Source organism: Ipomoea nil, unplaced genomic scaffold (genome assembly GCF_001879475.1).
Source record: "Ipomoea nil cultivar Tokyo-kokei standard unplaced genomic scaffold, Asagao_1.1 scaffold2283, whole genome shotgun sequence".
Taxonomy (NCBI): domain Eukaryota; kingdom Viridiplantae; phylum Streptophyta; class Magnoliopsida; order Solanales; family Convolvulaceae; genus Ipomoea; species Ipomoea nil.
Window position 1 is genome coordinate 2,188,553 of NW_017618711.1, and position 21,103 is coordinate 2,209,655.

At 36.0% G+C, this 21,103-nt stretch overlaps 2 protein-coding genes across 3 annotated transcripts; one reads left to right on the plus strand and one right to left on the minus strand.

Moving 5' to 3' along the window:
• The first annotated feature begins 2,356 nt into the window (after nt 1-2,356).
• LOC109151103 (21 kDa protein-like) lies at nt 2,357-3,100 on the plus strand. Its single transcript, XM_019299016.1, has one exon. The coding sequence runs from the start codon at nt 2,392-2,394 to the stop codon at nt 2,986-2,988; it is 597 nt and encodes a 198-aa protein (XP_019154561.1). The 5' UTR covers nt 2,357-2,391; the 3' UTR covers nt 2,989-3,100.
• A 5,078-nt stretch (nt 3,101-8,178) lies between these two features.
• On the minus strand, nt 8,179-19,580 carry LOC109151365 (BTB/POZ domain-containing protein At1g04390). Of its 2 annotated transcripts, none has more exons than XM_019299352.1 (9): nt 19,391-19,580; nt 18,621-18,801; nt 13,473-13,599; nt 12,702-13,209; nt 12,474-12,607; nt 11,939-12,381; nt 10,680-11,807; nt 9,744-9,896; nt 8,179-9,031 (listed from the first exon to the last, which is right to left on the minus strand). In XM_019299352.1, exons 2-9 carry the CDS (start codon nt 18,698-18,700, stop codon nt 8,593-8,595), a joined length of 3,012 nt encoding a protein of 1,003 aa, XP_019154897.1. In that variant the 5' UTR covers nt 18,701-18,801; nt 19,391-19,580; the 3' UTR covers nt 8,179-8,592. The 2 variants fall into 2 exon arrangements, with proteins under 2 accessions (XP_019154897.1, XP_019154896.1); XM_019299351.1 differs by having other exon boundaries at nt 18,616-18,801.
• Nucleotides 19,581-21,103: the final 1,523 nt, after the last annotated feature.

Here is a 21,103-nt window from a genome sequence, read left to right on the forward strand (position 1 = left end):
AGAATTAGGAAAACAAGAACATGAAGATAGGATGGGAAATTGATCACAAGGGGATTAAATAAACAATGTGTGTTGTATTGGGGGAGGGGTGGTTGCATGACCATGGGGTAAGGTATGGACACATGTATAAAAGGGAATAGTCAAAAGTTGGTGTAACCATGGGTAATCAACTGAATAAATGAAAGCAGACATAAATTCTTGACTAATCTAAATTCTGGGTGTGATAATGGATATTGTGCACATATCCTAATTCTAGGGTGCACACACGTCGTACCCCATGCACCCGAAGCAAGAATCATACCACTAGACCAAATGTAACACCCCCGATTTTCATGTCATTTTAAACTTAAATATGCAAGATAATCTAATCACAACATAAGCAAAACACAGCGAAAGTCTATTTATATAAAGCCAGAAAAAGGAAGTGTTATGCCACGCTCACACCATTGTGAACGTACAGGCAAAAACCATCATCAACAATCTAACGTATTGTTCAACATAAGGGGCATACATGCCCAAAACACAACTAAAACTGTCTGGGAGACTAAACTAGCCAGTTCTAATGCGCCGACTACTCAGGATCGGACCTGAAAAGCACATAAATAAATGGGACGACGCTCAGTCAGCGAATAATGCTGGTAACCCATCAATACGCGTCAATAGCATATATAGATAGATAGTTTATTACAAAATTATTTTCGAAACGGAATACTGTATATATCAGTTCAAAGCCAGAGATAGAAGTCAACTGCAAAGACTCTATATCACTCACAACAAGGACGAGGGAAACACATCCCAAAACACATCAAGACATGACAACGACAACACAAGTAAGGCTCAAGGCGTATTCTACCATCACTCAGTAGATTATCACCCGACATGCTCAACAAAGGAGGATAAAGAAACACACATCGGCAACACATGCCTTCGTGACATCACTCATCACGAATAGAGAAACACACATCGGCAACACATGCCTTCGTGACATCACACATCACGAATTCAATAATCCTTCCTTATGCCGGTTCCAACCTTATGGCTACCCCCAACCTTATAACTAGTTCCAACATTTACCTCCAGGACCCCTGTACTCCAAAGTCCAACCTTATGCCTCCGAGGAACGTCGCCCCCAGTCCGACAATCTCCAACATATCCACCAATTTCATAGTACACGAGGATACCGTTCACACACACGGCCGAAGCCACCCAAGAACACGTGAACCTTACACACAGGTCACAAACTCCATAATCACATCATGGCCACCACGAGGACCACTGCCGTACCTTGGTGACTAATGTCTCATTCCATTAATCGTGCAATCCAGGTACAGCCAATACACACAACACCATCATAGGAATCAATCAATGGATCACAACAAAGATATGAAACCATACTCAACAAGGAAAGGATCACAATCCGCTAACAACGATGATCAACACAAGTTATCATCCACAATAGGAAAGAACAAACCACACACGCTAGCACTACAACACCGAACTAGCATGTTTATCCAACGGGTAAACAAAACATGGTTCCGAAGAACACACAAGACTCATCATGGTTCAACGAATCACAAGGTTGAACACTTAGCACGATTCAAGACACCAAAACCTACATGGAATCCTACCATATAGTTCTAGACATACGAAACACATTTTCGCTTTTTACTCAATATTGACGGAGCACACTTTGTTTTTTTGGGTATACCTAGAATTTCTACTGTCGAACACAGTGATTAATCCCCTCGCAGGTTTGTTGATTAAAAGGATAGAAAGTCAAAATGTTTTCTTAAAAAAAAAAAAAAAAAAAAAAAAAAAAAAAAAGTAAGACATGTGATAATAGTATAATTTTCTAAGTATATAGTTAACATTTATAATTATTTTTTTTTAAAGTGATGGATCTTATCACTGCATTATGCTTACCTTCTAGGGAACTGTTGTAAGTCTGTTGTAAATCAAGCATGCTTAATCACAGAGTTCTTTTGTTATCTAGTTAGCATATCTTACTTAAAATCAATTGATAATAGGAGGTGGATATTAACCATTTAATCGCATCCCTTTATATAAGCTGCAACGCTACATCTCGAATCGAGTAACGCCGTAAGGGTTGAACTCGATTGATGCCGAACAAAAAGGAACAATAATATCTTTGGAAAAAAAAATTAAATCGTTATAGTCTACAAGTACCTTTAGATATTATAATGTATATGTTGCTTTGGAAAATAAAATCGTTAAAGTCGACAAGTACACAAACTTGTGCCACCAGTGGCCGACTTGCAAAATATCACATTTTGTTGTAGCCGCCTTAAGGTTATAATACTCCAATCATATCCCCCAAAACTCTATAAATAGATCATTTCTCCCCATTTATTTTAAACACATCTAGATAGAATGGCAGCCCTTTTGTACAAACAAATTTTCCAAGCTTTTCTTGTTACACTTACGTTAACATCTTCCATAAACCCTGCTTGGGCAGCTCGAGTTGTAATCGGGGCAAGAAATGTTGAGTTTATAAGAGTATCATGTCAAGCAACAACGTATCCGAATCTCTGTTACACTTCTCTTTCATCTCACGCAAGTGATATCAGAGCAGATTCTCAACTCTTGGCCCACACGGCTCTTACCCTGACTCTCCAAACCGCGGAATCAACGTCTGCCGTGATGGTTAAGATGGGGAAGAGTCAGGGCTTGTCCCATAGAGAGGTGGGGGCTATGCGCGATTGTGTGGAAGAGTTGAGAGACTCCGTGAGTGAAATTAGAAAGTCTTTGGTGGAAATGAAGCAATTGAAAGGTTCAGATTTTGACCTAAAAGTGAATGATATACAAACTTGGGTTAGCGCCGCCTTGACGGATGAGGACACGTGCACCGAAGGGTTCGCCGTGAACGGGAACGTTAAGGCCGCCGTGAGGGAAGCGATTGTGAACGTTGCGCATATGACTAGCAACGCCTTGGCTTTGATCAACGCATTCGCCGCTCTTCACAATTAAGCCAATTAGTAGCCTGCAACTTCTTAAATGTGTTACGTGTGTATTGTTTGTCTTGTAGTATTATATCTTTGCCAATTTAAGTTTGATAGCATTAAGTATGTAATAGTTAAAAGCAAATGGAGTGAATTCTATTTTCGGTCCTACTGTTATAGGGGCGTTTTCAATTTCAGTCCACTTTAATTTTTTTTGCCACTTTACAACCACTGTTATTGAATGTGTTCCACTTTTAGTCCACCGTTAATATTTCCGTCAAGAGACCGTATAATCAAAGGGTATTTTGGTCTTTTTATGTTGCCTCTTCTCTTTTAATCCAAACGCTTCGTCCTCCTCCTCCGATATTCGAAGATGGCTCTTTGAACAACGAGAATGGGAAGCCAAAGCTACATCGTTTTGTTCGTTCCAACATGGGCCGGCGAGGTTTCTTAGGTTTTAGGTTTAATGTTCTCATTTCTTTAGTCAAACATAGTCTTGGATGAGAAGAAATGTCAAAATACCCCTAGATTACACGGCCTCTTGATGGAAATACTAACGGTGGGACTAAAAGTGGAACACATTCAATAATAGTGGTTATAAAGTGGCAAAAAAATTAAGGTGAACTAAAATTGGAAACGCCCCTATAACAGTAGGACCAAAAATGGAATTCACTCAAAGCAAATGTAATAATTTTTTTGAGTACTACTGTCTGTTAATATCATCTCCACTGAGACTCAAACCCATGAGCTCCCATATAAGAGAGTAACTCCGTGTCACTAACCATAAGGTTATTGGCACAAATAGAATAATTTAATTGTAAAATAATAATAATAATAAATTCTCCATATTTATTTTTCATTTCCAAAATTTCATAGTTTGTATATAATAAAAGTAATATTACACTTATTCTTTTCGGATGACAAGAAAAACCCGCAACCACTAGCGCCTGAGGGTGTGCACTGAAACCCCACATTGTGACCTAGCCGGCAAATAACCAATGCAAGGAAGTAATATTACACTTATTCTTTCTTTAACGGACTCTCTACAAGTAAAGCTTTGGCTTACCGGTGAGACTGAACCCCTAGGACACTGCGGGGATTTGGTCAGATGGTGCAAAGAATGGCTTGAAAGAGAATGGAATGTCGACATCACACATACACCGCGAAGAAATAATACAGTTGCTGACGAGCTTAATTGCTAAGATGGCGATTAGAAATCACTGCGATTGGATAGAGTTTAATGTGCCACCAGATAGCATTATAGAGATGTTGAGGAATGATCGGGTGCTTTTTGAAGGCACAAGGTCTTAGCTTGTTGGGTCTACCACACCCCTTTTCCCAAGAAAAATGAAGTAGTGCATGGAAATAAATTTGATGTACTTGCAATATAATGTTTATATATATTAAGGTTTATTAGTTTTATAAGCATATATATAGAATAAATATTATGAACATGGTACAAAATGAATATTATTAAATATGATGCCTTAATTAACATTGTTAATGACTTAATATAAAACAACATTGTTTTGGATTAATTAGGTTCCACCATTTAAGGTGGACCCTGCTGGTCCATGATATAATTTCTTGGTTGGGGTGGTCCAAGTCCCCCATTTGATGAGATTTTTTTAATATAATTTGTATAATTTTTACTAATGTAGTATGGAGTAATAATAATAATAATATTGTCATTCTATCCATTGGGAAAATTGAAACTTTTAGTTTAAAAAGTTAATACAAAAATCACAAATAAGAAAAATGGAATGGCTAAAGTGACATTTATATTCAATTCGTAAAAATTTTAACCCTTATTAATTTGTTTTGGAGTACGCAAATTTTTGGAATCTTTTACCTTAACAAATTCACTACAGAAGCGACATGATGTGACTTATGTAAAGTTTTATATGTACACAAATTTGTATATATTTTTTTATTTTATTATTTAATGTAATGTAATTAATTAATTATTATTATATTCTTCCAAAATTCTGAACCACAACCTTAAGGGCCCCCCACACCCCGGCCCAACAGAGCATTTGGGAGGATGTAAATCATGGTGACTCAACTGAACATGAACCACAGAGTTAATGTAATGAATTGAACTAACAATTTTGTAATTAAATAAAATTATATGTCTCGTTTTTGACTAAGTTTTTTTTGAGCATTGTACACGGGCTTTGCTGCGACGAGGATGCCTGGGGTTGAAGAAGGTCCCAAGGGTTCGGTTGTTCGCCGATTCAAGTGGTACGTGAGTTGGGTTTAGAACGTTTCTTTTTTATTTTGACTTGGTTGGCAGGGTCAGGGCCTGAAGTCTCTGCCCACATAAGAAAGCTTTCGTTCCCGACCCCGGGGAGGAGGGGGGCTCGCAGGGTTCAAACCAAAAAATTTTTGTTGTTTTCTCGATGTTTTCTCACGTTTTCAATAAAACCTTCGCCCGGGGCGCTTCTTGTTTTATTTTCATTGCCTCAAAAAGAATTTATGGAATTGGACCTAAAAAAGCCATTCAGGTTCCAGAACCACACGTGCAAGTTTCCCTGCATGTGGCGAAATTCCACTCTCCTCTGTCTCACTCAAGTGAATTGGTTTCGAGAGATGCAAAATATATTATTATTAGAGTTAACGTCATCTAGGTTGCTTCGAATATAGTGATTTTATCACGTTTAGTTTTAAACATTCAAGTTAACCGCATGTAGTCCTTTCAACTTTCAAGTTAACTACTCGTGGTGCTTCAATTTTCGTCAAGGACAAATATGTCCTTATAAAAGGACCACGACTGATTAAAATTTAAAAGTTGAAATATCGCAGGTGATTAGTTTGAAAGTTTAGGATTAAACATGAAAAAATCACTATATTTGGAGAAATTATTGTTATTGTTATTATTATTTTATTATTATTATTATTATTATTATTCTAAGTAATTTGAGTGTAGTGTACTAGCAGTGTTGTATATATATAAATATCGACAAAATTATGTCGACGAATAAAAGTGATATGGATACATATAAGGAAGGCGGCTGGCGGGCGCTGGCTGGCTTTATAATGATAAAGAAAATGGATAACATTCCAGAAAAGCAGTGGCATGATTTCAATTCAACTTGAATTGTCTATTATAGCTACCGTCCAAAATCATATGTAAATGTTTCAATTTGGGGCAACTAAGCTAGGCCATACCACACTATCTAGTTGCATTAAGAAAAAGATAAATTAAAGCTGCCCCCGGACCAATTATATTAAATAAAGGAAAAGATCATAATTTCTTGGCCAAGCCATGTCTCCTGCGCAAATTATATCGTGGAACCTAGTCCAATACACATAATTTGATTTTAGAGTAAATATCCAAAATGGTCTCTCGACTATAGCTAAATTCACAAATTAGTCCTCGACTTTCAATTTCAACCAATTAAATCCTTAACTTTGTAATTTTAACACAATTTGGTCCTCTGTCTATTTGACCGTTTGTTGACTGTGATTTTTGAGGATATATATGTACTTTCATGATCCATAGTCGGTTTTTTAAGGTTCCAGTTGCATTTCCAGACCGCACTGTTACATTCGAATCCACTGCCGAAAGCAATCTACCAGATCCTGTCGTCTTTCTTCATCCTCTCTTTGGATTTAATGTAGTTGAGTTCGTACCAGAGCGAAGAAGACGACGTGTTTCCAAACCGGTGCAACGTCATCCTGGAGGCCTCCACGTGCTCTGACGAGAGCTAAAGGTTCTTCTGGAGATCGTCGATCACGGTCAACAAACGGTCAAATAGATGGAGGACCAAATCGTGTCAAAATTGCAAAGTTAAGGACTTAATTGTTTGAAATTGAAAGTCAAGGACCAATTTGTGAATTTAGCTATAGTCGAGGGACCATTTTAGGTATTTACTCTTGATTTTATAATGTACAGAATTTATGTTCATAATAACATACACATAAACACGATATAATGAACACTAATTCTGTGCATTATGAACATGAATTATGTGTATTATGTTAAGTGTTTGTGTCCTTAGCTATATAATACACAGAATTCATGTTCATAATGCACAGAATTTATGTTCATTATATCGTGTTTATGTGTATGTGTATTATAAACATGAATTCTGTGTATTAGACCAAAGTCCATAGTGCACTGTGGACCATGACCCACGATATAACGATTGTGTCTCCTGTATTTCTCGTAGGGGTGTTAGCGAACAGAGCTTTCGGTAATTACTCGTATTCGTGTTTGGTAAGCGTTCATTTATTAAGGTAAACGAAACGAACATAAATGAACAAATTTTAGAGTTTAGTTTATAAACAAATAGAGTCTGAACAGTGGTAGGCTCGTTTGCTAAAAGCTCATGAACATAAATTATTGTTTTGTTGGTTGTTTGGTTATTGTTCGTGAACATAGATTATTTTTTATTCACAAACAATTTGTGATCATGAACATGTGCATGCGTTTGGTTATTAAGCATTCATAAACGTGAATGAACATGTTTTCAAACGTTTATGAACGTGTTCATGAATGTGTTCATTAGCGAACATATTCGTGAACGTGTTCATTAACGTTAACGAACACGTTCGTGAACATGTTCGAGAACGTTAACAAACACTATTGAACGCTTAACAAACGAACACGAACATTATTTTCAAAAACCTTAATAAACAAACACAAACACTTCAAAAATCTTAATAAACGAACACGAACAACATCCGTTCGTTTATGTTTAGTTCGTTAACAACCCTACCGGAGTCGCTGGGTCTCTCTATAGTATGCACAAGTTAAGTTTTTATGTGACATTATTTACAATAAAAAACCAAAATCAGAAAGTCATTTCATTACTAAGTAGTTTATGCTATTTCAATAAACTAATTCAATTATTTTTTAGGGTTTTGAGTGGTATGAGATGTGTTTATCTTCTTATGATCTTATTCAGACTTGGTTTATGGTCTAAGGAGTATGGACTATGGATTGGTAAAACTCAACAAGTGGTCTATATTTTGTTGTTTATTTTCTTCAACATTTGTATTTTGTAAGTTCAATTGAATTAACAATTTGTAGATAAGTTCTTAAATATTAAAGAACATCAAACTTTATAGGTCAAGCTATAGATCAGATGTCTAGTTATCTACTTATCTACTATAACTTATGTATGGAGATTTGAGGTGAGAAGTGAGAACTGAGAAATCATCTTTTTCTTTTAATTTCTCACTTGTCACTAGTTCACTAGTTCTCTAGCGGTTCTTATTACTTCATTTCTTTTGCTTCCAATCCTTGTATAATTTTCTTGCCCAAAAGCCACAAAACATTTAAAATTCATAATGTTCAGTTTTTCAGAAAACAAATTTACAATTTCAAATTTAATCACCCAAACCTGATCTAGGTCGATCCAAAATACCAGAACCTGAAGAACTCCCAATAATTTTCGATTCGATTTTCAAATTTTAAAGCATAATTTCGGGTATTCTAAAAAATAATAATAATAATAATTTCGGGTAAACCTTCTTAGCTCAGGTCGAACTCGACCCGACCCGACTCGTACTCACTCCTGTTACTATATTGGGGGTACGTTGCTTGCTTCCCCATTAGTTTCCTGTGATTTCTTTGAACAAAATACTGAGATAGTATTATACCTTTACTGTACTGCATACCAATTTACTTGAAGTGTTTTTCTTGAGAAAGTCGGACTGAGGCAGCTCGGATCATTTCCACAAGGTTCTCATCCATTGCATCTACCTCGCCACAATTGCGTATGCGATGGTATAAAGGAGCAGCATACTTGGTACACACTTCAACTAGCTTCCACTGAGAGTGATCTGCCGCGAGTTGGATCAGTTTAATCGACAACTCTCCACATGAATCCAAACACGTCTCGATCGCACTAAAGCAATCTTCATGCAACTCGTCTAAGAGCCAGAATTCTGTGAGCCAAAGTAGCTCAACGTATGGCCCAACTTCTTTTTGCTTCTCCTCGATATCCAAGTTATCCCATATGCATCCCGAAATGGGTCTAGGCAACTCACCAGAGTAGAACCACTTGACTAACTTAACTAAACACTCCCAGTTCACAGGTACCTTCAATGTCTGTAAATGGCTGCACCCAACACAGGATATATATATAGATAGATATTTTTAATACAAAGTATTAATTCAGATAGGAATAAGGGTCAAATAAGCCACCGAACTACACACGAAAATGCAATTAGGCCATTGACCTCAAAAAAAAAATGCAATTGGGTCCCTTAACAATGCAAAATGATGCAATTGAGCCAAAAGTGACATGTTTAACTGTTAGTTTGCTGATGTGGAGGTTATATATATATATATATATATATATATATATATATATATATATATATATATATATATATATATATAATTTTAAATAACAAAATAAGATAAAAAACAAAAAACAAAACAAAAAAAAAAAAAAACAATTTCCAGCCTTAGTCTCTGGCCAGGGACAAAGAGCTCTTCGTCCCGGTCGGAGACGAAGATAAGAAAATAATTATTTTAATATGATACCCTCCACATCGGTAAACATGTCACTTTTGGTTCAATTGCACCATTTTGCATTGTTCAAGGACCCAATTGCATTTTATTGAGTTCGATGGCCTAATTGCATTTTCGTGTGTAGTTCAATGGCCTATTTGACCCTTATTCCATTCAAATATTACAGGGATGGCACTTGGAGAAGGGCTAAAACAATTATTTGAGAAGAGCATGTAGGTCTCAAGATTTTTATTTTTTAAAAAAAGTTAAGCAATTTCACTATTAGTCATATAAACCGCCCATAAGAAGCATACCTTTCTTGCATTCCTGATTGGAATAGTGCTCGCAAGTAATCACAGCTTAACCATAGTACAACTTTGTGAAGATGATAGTGTGGAACCAATGAGCAGCAAACACTGCATCTCCAACTAGGAAGGTTGGCAGCTTTAGCTTCTAAGATAATATCCCTGAATGAGAAAAACAACAAACATGGCATCAATCTTATTGCTTCAAACAAATGAATTATGAAGAGAAAATTAAGAAAGAAATTAGTAACTATGTCATTTATATCCTCAATTTCATGTGGCCACACTAATCACTATTTAACACACTAGTACTATAGTCAGCTTTCCATACTAAGTGGCTAAGAGCAACCACAGTCCACATTAGTGGTTCTTTTGCAGTCAAATAAAACTTGGGGTTGGTTTTTTAACAAAAGGAAAAAAAAAAAAAAAAAAAAAAAAAAGGGTGGGGGTTAGTTTTTCCTCCTGCAAGTTAAACATTTTTGTGGGGTCCACTTGATTGGAAAATGAGAGAAAGAAGCAGGCTACAAAATTGTGTGGAAGACTGCTGCGCCCAGGGCCATTTTTATTTTTTTTTACTTTTTGTCAGATTCTGTTTTTTATTTTTCTTTTTTCTCCTTTTTCCTCTCTTCTCTTCCCCTCTCTCCTACATGGATCTGAAAAAACCAAGTAAAAATGCATACTAATGAGGTTGCTCTAAGTGCCTTCTAAATTGGACCTAATGCAGAAAAACAATTTTTTTAATTACAAATTTGATGGAATATTTTATGTTAATCTAGAGTCAGTAAGTTTGCTAACAATGAACAAGAAAATATAAGTGGCCTTATATTGGCTCATGATGAACCTCTTATCCATGGGCATATTTTAAGTCAACCGTAATGGTTTTAACTTCTCAGACCATGGGCAACAAATATTTGCATAAAATGACTTGTGAAGGAGGGAACGTACGAGAAATGATATCCAGCTGGCTCAAGAGCACAAGTAAGATCAAATCTTGGCAGAGGTTTGCCCCATTTTGGTGTCCTCCTGTCAAGCATATGCAGTAGAGGACGCAAATTGCAATGTTTGGCATATAGTTTCAACCTTTTCACAAGGTCTTCACCAGCTTCAAAATATCCAGAGTAAACATATTCTAACAACTTAGCTAATGTCTGGTGATCAACTTGAGCAGAGAGTTGAACTTTGTTTATCAACCTCTCATGTGTCTCCACATCCTGCTTAGAAAAAGAACCAAAAGACGCTTTCTCTTTAAGTTCTTTGGATGGCAACAATGATGGACACCTGACTGAAAGAATAATACCATGAACATAAATAGATTCCTGACTTGCAAGGATAAGTTCCAAATCAGAATTTTGATTTTCATTAAGTGCCTTCTGAACCCTTTGTCCAAATTTAGTTGGGAATCCATAGAATCCAAGATGCCAAAGAATGTATGCAGCATACCATCTTGATCCAGGAGAAGAAATGTTGTAACATATCTGTTGAAGTTCCTCTATGAATTGGACTTTATCAGCACCCACCAGATAGTTGGACAGAACAACACGATCCTCAGATGAACTAGAGTTCCCTACTAACTCAGCAAGACACCAAAGACCCAAAAGTAAAAGTATTTCTTCACCTTCCCAATCAGCAGAATGGCACCAGCAACAGGCTCTCATGCAAAATTGATTACCCATGTGTGGAGCTAGATATATCCTTCTTATGCATATAGGATTGAGTATCCACCATCGTATGAAAGTTAACAAAATGGTTACTCCTTGATGCTCAATAACATGCTTCCGATATTTTGGTAGACCTGAATAACATGCCAAATTCATCAAGCTTATGGCAATCTTAAGATTGGAAGGCATTCCAACCTTATTACCAGAAGATGTGGTTCTTAAAGTATTCAAAAGAAATTCCACATAATCCTTGCTACTTGAGGCTAAGACTTCAGACAGTATAAATCTTGTTTGATATGCAAGATACTTCCAAGGAGAATAAATCATCATAAGAACTGCTCTAGACACTGATTCAAGTGCATAAATAACTTGATCAATCTGGTGTGACACACTGATTGAGTCCACAAAGGCTAAGCTGCCAAGAACATAATAGAAAATAATGTGCAGTTATCAAGACAAATTTTTCATGTACAAAATAGGGAGGGGAAAAGAAGGTTTTGCAAAACAAAACATACGGACAATTGAAATGAACAATAGATAAATTACCATGCACACACAACAAGTGTATTAAAAGAAGCCTCATGCCCATGCATCATTGGATTGCAATCTTCTGCGGAATGTGCTGCAAGATATGCAAGAGTATCCCAAACATATGGTCTTAATGGTAGACAAAAACTTGTTTGGAGACCCTGCTTTATTTTGACAATTTGTTCTCGTAGTGGCAAGAAATGTAAAGAATGGTAATCTGTATGAAAATTGTCCAGGAGAAGATTTAGAAGGACTCCATCAATTCCTGCTTTCCAAAAGTAATGATGATGTTCCCCAACCCAACGTGTGATTAGAGCTAAACGGCATGCCTCCAGTAGTGTTGACATTTGGTCCTTAGCAAGCTTTTGACCTGAACTCAAATTGCCCATTCTGGTAATTATGGCTTTCACAATGGGCTCACCACATATTTTAATAACTGTTGAGCATTCTTCATCACTCATCTAAGGAATCATTAAAATATAACCCATTCAATAAATGAAAAAGATATGCTCGAGAACAGGATAAAGGATAATAGTTAAATAAGAATTGCTACCATTAGACATTGAGCCAGTTTGAATGCTTCCATTTGAATTGAATAGGGTTTTGATATGTCCATACTGTCGACCATCATTTTCAGAAGAGTTTCCCCATTTTCCAAAATCTTCTTCGCTCCATTGAGACACAAAGCTGCCATTAGAGATGAAAATTCACAAGCCATGAAAATAAGAGGTGCAGAACTTAGGGCTAAGATAAAACTTTTTGACAGGAACCCCACTGATACCTATAGCAGAATGGATCTGTAATACAGAAGCTTTTATGGAGATCTCAGGGTGAAATGAGAGAGTATCCAAAAGATCCAACAATTTGATATCAGTATAAACACAGAACCTAGAAAATGGCCACCTCTGCAGTATTTTACTCAAAAGAGAAGCCATCTCTTGAAAGAACTCGATTGGTTTATTGCCAATTGAAAATCCCTTTACATTTAGGACAATATCACCAACCACATTTCTTTGTTTCAAAATCTCCCAAACTTCCTTCTCTCTTTTGGTACTCAGATTTGAAAGAATGAAATTCAAGGCAGTGGCAGATGAAACAGAAATCTGTGACTGGTGGGAAGATAACAAGGATGATAAAGGAAAAACAAGAACAGGAAAATGAGATTCCAGCATTGAACTTGGCAAAACACTGACGATCTTTACAGCAAGTTCAGAGGCCAAAATCAAAGTATCTTGACTTTTTGATCCAAGAATACTTCCCAATGCTCCAATCATACCAGGGATTGAATCCTGAAACATAATTCAAACAAGGAAAGTAAAACAATGACAACAAAAGGAAAACAAACACAATGTCACAGCACACAGAAAGCAACAGATCAAGACAAAAAGAAAAATATCATCGTGAACATAGACTAGTAGGGTGGGTATTATTTAAATTATCCAAATAAAACCCAAAATTTAAATCAAATTTTACATTCTGGCTGAATTTCAAATATTTTAAATTATGGCATATCCAAATATAAAAATTGTTCAGACATTGGGGGTTAAAATACCTTTACAAGGGGGTGTCTTAATGTCTCAAGAGATAAACAATCAAGAAAGGCATCAATGGAACGGATTACAAGCTTTTGTCTGTCAAAGTCAGTAAAATTCCAGTTTGGTCCTTTGTCATCATAATATCTGCACCAGCAAAAAGTTGACATCAGAAGCCAGAAACATATCATGTCACTAGTTCTGCCAACAGAAAAACTTATTTTGTTAACATTATAAGAAATAGTGTGAATTTCCATTTATAGAGCATAGCTCATATATTGGAGTGGCTAAGGAAGTGTTAAATTTGTCTTCTTTTTCCTCATCCTATCCTTTCCTTACAGACCTTCACTACTTGCAATTAGACCATTTTATGATTTCACTTCCCTCTCAGCTCTCTTTGGAAGCCAAAGGCTGATCCTATGCTAACAACCTTCACACCTTTAAGGTTATAGGAGATAGGACCTTAGTAACACTAAAAGCAACACGGCCTCCAAATAACTAATGGATTTCTCGCAATTGATAATGGAAGAACAATTATTGTTCATATTAGAGTTAAATACGCTTACCAACTTGAAATGGTTAATCAGCAAAACTTAAGCCTCCTAATCTCATTTTATGATACTTAACACCACCCCCACCCACTCCCTGTTTCAAAAACTACCTAAGATACCCTCTTCGCATCACATATATTAACTATATGCCCTAAAAAAATTAAAAAAAAAAAATTATTACTTACAGTATTATTATTATTATTTTCAAGATATCCTGCTCTATCTAGAAAGAGATTCCCATTTTCCCTCCAACACTAAAAAATTCCTACCTTCTAGTGAAAATCTTTTTTACCCTAGTATAAAAAGAGAAGCATAAATAAATAAATAATAAAAAGGTAAAGACATTAACTTGAGTTTCTAATAGTTGAGATACTCAATAAATTTGAAAAGAAAAAGTTCATTGCATTATTAAGTCTATTTTCAAAATCATAGATGCTTGAACAAAATTGCAATTTTTTTCAATCAAACATCAAAAGAAGAAAACACCTTAAATACTTGAAAGTTAATTTTGAAGGAAAGAAATTTAGATCAATCGTAATTGTGGAAAGATATAAGAGGAGATAAAGTAATCAATTGAGAATGAAGATGGTGTGGTTAAGAGATAATATATATATACACACACACACATATATATATATATAGAATCAGGTTCAAATGAGAACTAGGCTTCCTGTGACAACTGATACATGCTGAAGAAGTCTTATTTTATTATATTAGATAGTTTAGATATTAATAAATTACTAAATAGTTATTTAGAAACTCATAAATAGTTATTTAGAAATTACTAAATAGTTATTTACCTTATTATTCTTAGTCTTTGAATTAATTTAGGTAGTTTAATTATTTAGAAGATTTAGAAGATTTCAGCAGATTACTTACTTAGCTTATTTAGCATTCTATGAGTTGTATTTTTCAGCAGATTACTTAGCTTATTTAGTCATTCTATGAGTTGTATTTTACCCTATAAAAAGGGAGTATTATTCAGAATAATAACAAGCAGAAATTTAATCCCAAAAAGGGTCTAAGGGAGTTTTGGGTCTCAAGCAAACCCAGTGTTTTTCTTCTTTTCCTTTTCCAACTATTATTCTTTCTTCCTCTTTCCCTATGTTTTCTTGCCCATGACGGGAGCACATAACATTGGTTCCGTTGCCGGCGTCATGGGCGATCGTTCTTCCAGCTACACAATCTCCAGGTTGGAATTAATTGACCTCTCTAAGTCGATTCAAGAGTTGAAACAAATATTGGCAGACTATATTCGAGCCCATCAACCAGCAACCCCACCTGCAGCATCCGAAGTTCAAAATGCAAATTTTGCAGTGGACAACACACATCCTCAATCTCGGTTTACCAAGCCTGATTTTCCCCAACGTATTACAAAATTCCTCAATGACCAAACACCAAAAATCAATAAGCCCATTTCCTTAGGAATTCAGCAAACAGATGATGATGCTACTTCACTGGAATCATCCACAATCATTGTTGACCATCCACATGTGGAGACAGCGCCAACGCAGGCCAATGTTTCAGATGATCAGCCTCTTATCAATTTAACGGGGAAGAGTGTTGATTCTACAGAAATTGAGGAGCTACAAGTGAAGTCTCAGGTGAAGGAGGCAATACCACATGATCTTGCTATTATTCAGTCACAATGTGTTGGTGATGCAGCAGCAAGCAGCTTCCATTATGCTCCACCATTCCCCTTCCCACCAATGACTACCCCTCATTCAATGACGTGATTTTCCAATGGCTTATCCAGCCCAAGCTCTTGTGCAGATCTCTTCAGTCACCCTTTCCAGTCTGATGCCTTTAAATTTCACACCTAATCTTGCTTCCCAACAATATCAAGTGCCAACTGTACCTTTCCCGTTTGCAATTCTTTTGAGGCCATTTGATCGTGGGAAGTGTTGGCTACGTGATGCACAAAGTTATCAAGCTTGAGGGCAAGCTTGATGTCCAGGAGGGAGGGGTGTAATGATACATGCTGAGGAAGTCTTATTTTATTATATTAGATAGTTTAGATATTAATAAATTACTAAATAGTTATTTAGAAACTAATAAATAGTTATTTAGAAATTACTAAATAGTTATTTACCTTATTATTCTTAGTCTTTGAATTAATTTAGGTAGTTCAATTATTTAGAAGATTTCAACAGATTACTTAACTTATTTAGTCATTCTATGAGTTGTATTTTACCCTATAAAAATGGAGTATTATTCAGAATAATAACAAGCAGAAGTTTAATCCCAAAAAGGGGTCAAAGGGAGTTTTGGGTCTCAAGCAAACCCAGTGTTTTCTTCTTTTCCTTTCTTTTTCTTTACGTTTTCTTGCCCATGACGGGAGCACATAACAGTAATCTGCTGAAATCTTCTAAATCTTCTAAATAATTAAACTACCTAAATTAATTCAAAGACTAAGAATAATAAGGTAAATAACTATTTAGTAATTTCTAAATAACTATTTATGAATTTCTAAATAACTATTTAGTAATTTATTAATATCTAAACTATCTAATATAATAAAATAAGACTTCTTCAGCATGTATCATTACACCCCTCCTGAACATCAAGCTTGCCCTCAAGCTTGATAACTTTGTGCATCACGTAGTCACCACCTCCCACGATCAAATGGCCTCACCAAAAGAAGTGCAAATGGAAAAGCCTTTAGTGGCATTCTACTGATCATTGGATGAGCGAACAGTGGTGATGAAGAACCCAAACTTGGACATCCCTTGAAGGAGTTATTTGGAACAACATGGGATGATGAGGGAGACACCAAAGATGAAGACTGACCAATATCATAGGACACAACCCTTAAATGAGATGGGGTTGGAGAGTGGTGAAATAACCCTCCCACGCATAGGACAATTTTTGGAAAGGGCACAATCTCAATTTCAGCATCCTTTTGTGTTGAAACCACACGAGGCTAATCATCTGAAACATTGGCCTGCGTTGGCGCTATCTCCACATGTGGGTAGTCAACAATGATTGTGGATGATGAATCATCCACGTTGAGTGATGTAACATCTCCATCTGTTTGCTGACTTCTTTCGGAAGTTGGCGTATTGATTTTTGGTGTTTGGCCATTGAGGAATTTCGCAATACATTGGGGAAAATCAGGCTTGGTAAACCGAGATGGAGGATGTGTGTTGTCCACTGCAAAATTTGCATTTTGAACTTCGGATCCTGCAGGTGGGGTTGCTGGTTGATGGGCTCGAATATAGTCTGCCAATAATTGTTTCAACTCTTGAATCGACTTAGAGAGGTCAATTAATTCCAACCTGGAGATTGTGTAGCTGGAAGAACGATCGCCCATGACGCCGGCAACGGAACCAATGTTATGTGCTCCCGTCATGGGGAAGAAAACGTAAAGAAAAAGAAAGGAAAAGAAGAAAACACTGGGTTTGCTTGAGACCCAAAACTCCCTTTGACCCCTTTTTGGGATTAAACTTCTACTTGTTATTATTCTGAATAATACTCCCTTTTTATAGGGTAAAATACAACTCATAGAATGACTAAATAAGCTAAGTAATCTGTTGAAATCTTCTAAATAATTGAACTACCTAAATTAATTCAAAGACTCAGAATAATAAGGTAAATAACTATTTAGTAATTTCTAAATAACTATTTATTAGTTTCTAAATAACTATTTAGTAATTTATTAATATCTAAACTATCTAATATAATAAAATAAGACTTCCTCAACATGTATCAATTACTTAGCTTATTTAGTCATTCTATGAGTACTAATCTCATCCGTCCATCTAGGACGATTAAGGGCGGGAAATTAAGGAAAAAACACGGTGGCATTTCCGTAATTATTATGGTGCATTTAGAAACACTTGATAGTGCATCTACGGATTCAAGATCTATAATAGTGCACTCAAGTGTGTGCACTATTAGTTATCAGTGAATGCACTATCAAGCATTTCCAAATGCACCGTAATAATTACAAAAATGTCACCACATTTTTCCTATTATTTCCTTATTTTTCAGCCCTTGATCATCTTATTCTTATCTTAGATGGATGGCTTAGATTAGTCCCCAGGTTCTCAAAGACTAGTTCTCATGGGAGCCAAATAAAGTACATTTAACTCTTCATATCATAAGAAAAGAGTACTCATGTGCCTAAATGACATAGCTCATAACCTTTGCAATTATTGAATGGTTAAGCAGTAATTTCAATTTTTCTGACTTCCTCCTCGTATCCATCTTTATTAAGTTGGAAAAATGAAAAACCTATTTTCCAAATGGAAAAATGGAAAATAGTGCTAAAATAAACATGTTCTTTTATTTTCATTTTCTATTTTCCATTTTTTCAGAAAAGTGGAATTTTTTTCTAGTTACTAAACACAGCCAAAAGGTTTCTATACATGAACCAACTATGATCATGATTCAAATGAACTTTTTTGTCTTATTAGACACATATTCCATAGTTGGAACTCCAAATATTAGGTGTTCAAATCTGCCCAAGAAAACTATACCTCGAGAGTTAATGGGGCAAAAAGCCACAACGGCAACCTTAAAACCATTTTAGGCAATTTAGTTTAATGCTATACAGGAAATTGATTGGACATTTAAATATTTAAATATAATAATAAAAGTTTGAAGTTACCCAACTCCGAGACCAAGAGCATGGTGAAGGCGCTGATGAAGAGTGACCATGTGGCCATTAACACCACGGTTGCTCTCAGCACCATGTTTTGAGGATGATGGCCTCATCGGTGCTTGAATTTAAAGAAAATTTCCCCAAATGCTACCACAAATGGTAAGAAAAAATTGACAGCAAAGTTTGCTCCTTCTGCAGCGGCAACAGAAAATGGAAATAGCTTCAGTGGTAGATATAACAAGCAGCTTATGACTTATGTTTTTCTCAGAAGATTTTAGCCAGCGCTGGATGTCTATAATCATTTCAGAAATTTTGCAGATGCATACAGAACAATATGGATAAGACATACAGAATATTCAAAATATAATACGGAAGATTCAAAGAACACATGCACACACATGTAAATCACATGTTCCTCATACAAAATAAACATAATTGAAATGCATACATACATACATAGGCATACCTTTTCTGTTGTATGAAGAAACAAAACAGTGATCGCTAAAGGACCTATGAAGTTTTCAGAAATCAATCATGTAACCACTGAATTTGTAACTTTATATAGTAACTGTGCTCATGTTGGCCATGAGAAGAAGATGGAAAATTATGAAATCTTTTAAAAACGTTAAAGGTGAAAAAGTGGATAAATTGGAAAAAAGCAATCAGAATATTTAGTTAGTGTTCTCAAAATCATCCCAGTTTTGTTGAAATCCTTCCGCAAAATTCATAAGTAGTATTCAATTTTGAGAAGAAGGGTTTTAGAATTCTGTCAGAAATGTACCTGCAGAAAATCTATGTGCTGAAGCAGTTCTTCTCTCTCTATCATATGCTATATCGCATTGCAGCATCGAACGCCGTCTTCTCCTTGCACAAAATTACATATCCGAACCGGATTGGAAACTGGAAACTGGAAACTGTAATTCTTAAACATCCTGCGCCGACCTACGGCTTCTCAGTTTAGAAATATGAGATGAAAATACAAAGATAAGTGAGAATTGAAATGATAAATAGGCTGAAATGCCAATTTGGCCCTTACATTTCTTTAAGAGAAAATAGGTCAAATAGGCCCCAAAACTTTAATCAAAATGGTAATTAGGCTCCTAAATTTTTTAAAAGAGCAATTAAACACTTAAATTTGTCAAAATTAGTCAATAAAAACCATGAACCGGGAAATTACCTGTTATAATAGGTCATTTTAATTCTGGCTAAAAAACCCGACGATCGGCGATGGTTGTCGCCGGTCACCATCTATGGCGGAAAGCGACCTTTCTGGTCGCCTCTATCGGTTGGTCTATCGTAAGCCCAGTTGGAACCGAATTGACGATAAAGATGACCCGTAGCCAATTGGCGGATTTTGCAGCCATGGTTGCGTGGTCAGGTTATGTGGTTACTTCTCCTGCGTCTCCACCTTGTTTTTCTCCTCACGGCAGCAACAACCGCATGTGAATCCAGCGAGTTTCTAGCGACCTCTATCGACTACGAGTATCGGTAACAACAATAGATCGACGGTGAAGCTTGCCGGCGGTGTGGTTGGGGGTGGATGGCAAAGCATGGACGAAGAAATTGATGATGAAGATGATGATATTTGATAATGAAGGTAATGGTGTTGGGCTTGATGAGGAAGACGATGGTGATGAAGTATGGTGAAGATTTGTAAAATGCACCATTGATTGCATATTTGAATTCAATTTGATCTCTGCGTTTAGCTAGATTTCCATTTTCCATATTTTTATTCGAGAAAGCCTGAGAATTGAAGCTCGGATTAGGGGAGTGAGGGGAAAATGGCCACCTTTTTCTCTTCTCTGTTGCCGCCGGCAAGTAGACATCGAGATCTGGGAAAACCCTTGATGTTAAAGTCGAAGAACAAGGGCGTCTGGTAGTAGGTTTATGACCCATTTTCTCCATTTATCTCCATTATATGCGGAGAAAATGAGGGATTGACGGCGAATAAAATTTCCATTTTGATGGTTGAGGAACATGGCCGTTTGTTCCCACGAAATTGGCTCCAAGAAGCCTTTATTATTGCAGATCTGCCACAAGGCGACCGAACTGACCGCTTTTCCACTGGAAGTTGGTTTTAATGGTGGTCAACGTGATATTATTACCGGTAACCAACAGGTTACGGTAAATCGGACTTATTTGACTCATTTTGACAAGTTTAAATGTTTAATTGCTCTTTTTTAAAGTTCAGGAGCCTAATTGTCATTTTGATTAAAGTTTAAGGGTCTATTTGACCATTTTCTATTTCTTTAAAAATGCTAGGAAAAAATTATCATTTTTCTCCCAAAATTATATGTTTATAATATTTTTCTCCTCTGAATTACATACTTGATATCTTAGCAAGTTTGCATTCCGCAACTTTTACTGTCAAATGACAGCTTTTATATATATATTTTTAAATATTATTATATATAAATTTATTTATTGAAAATGTGATCACTTGTGAGAGTGTGAAAGTATTGCAGGTTGTAGAAAAAATAATAAATACATTGTA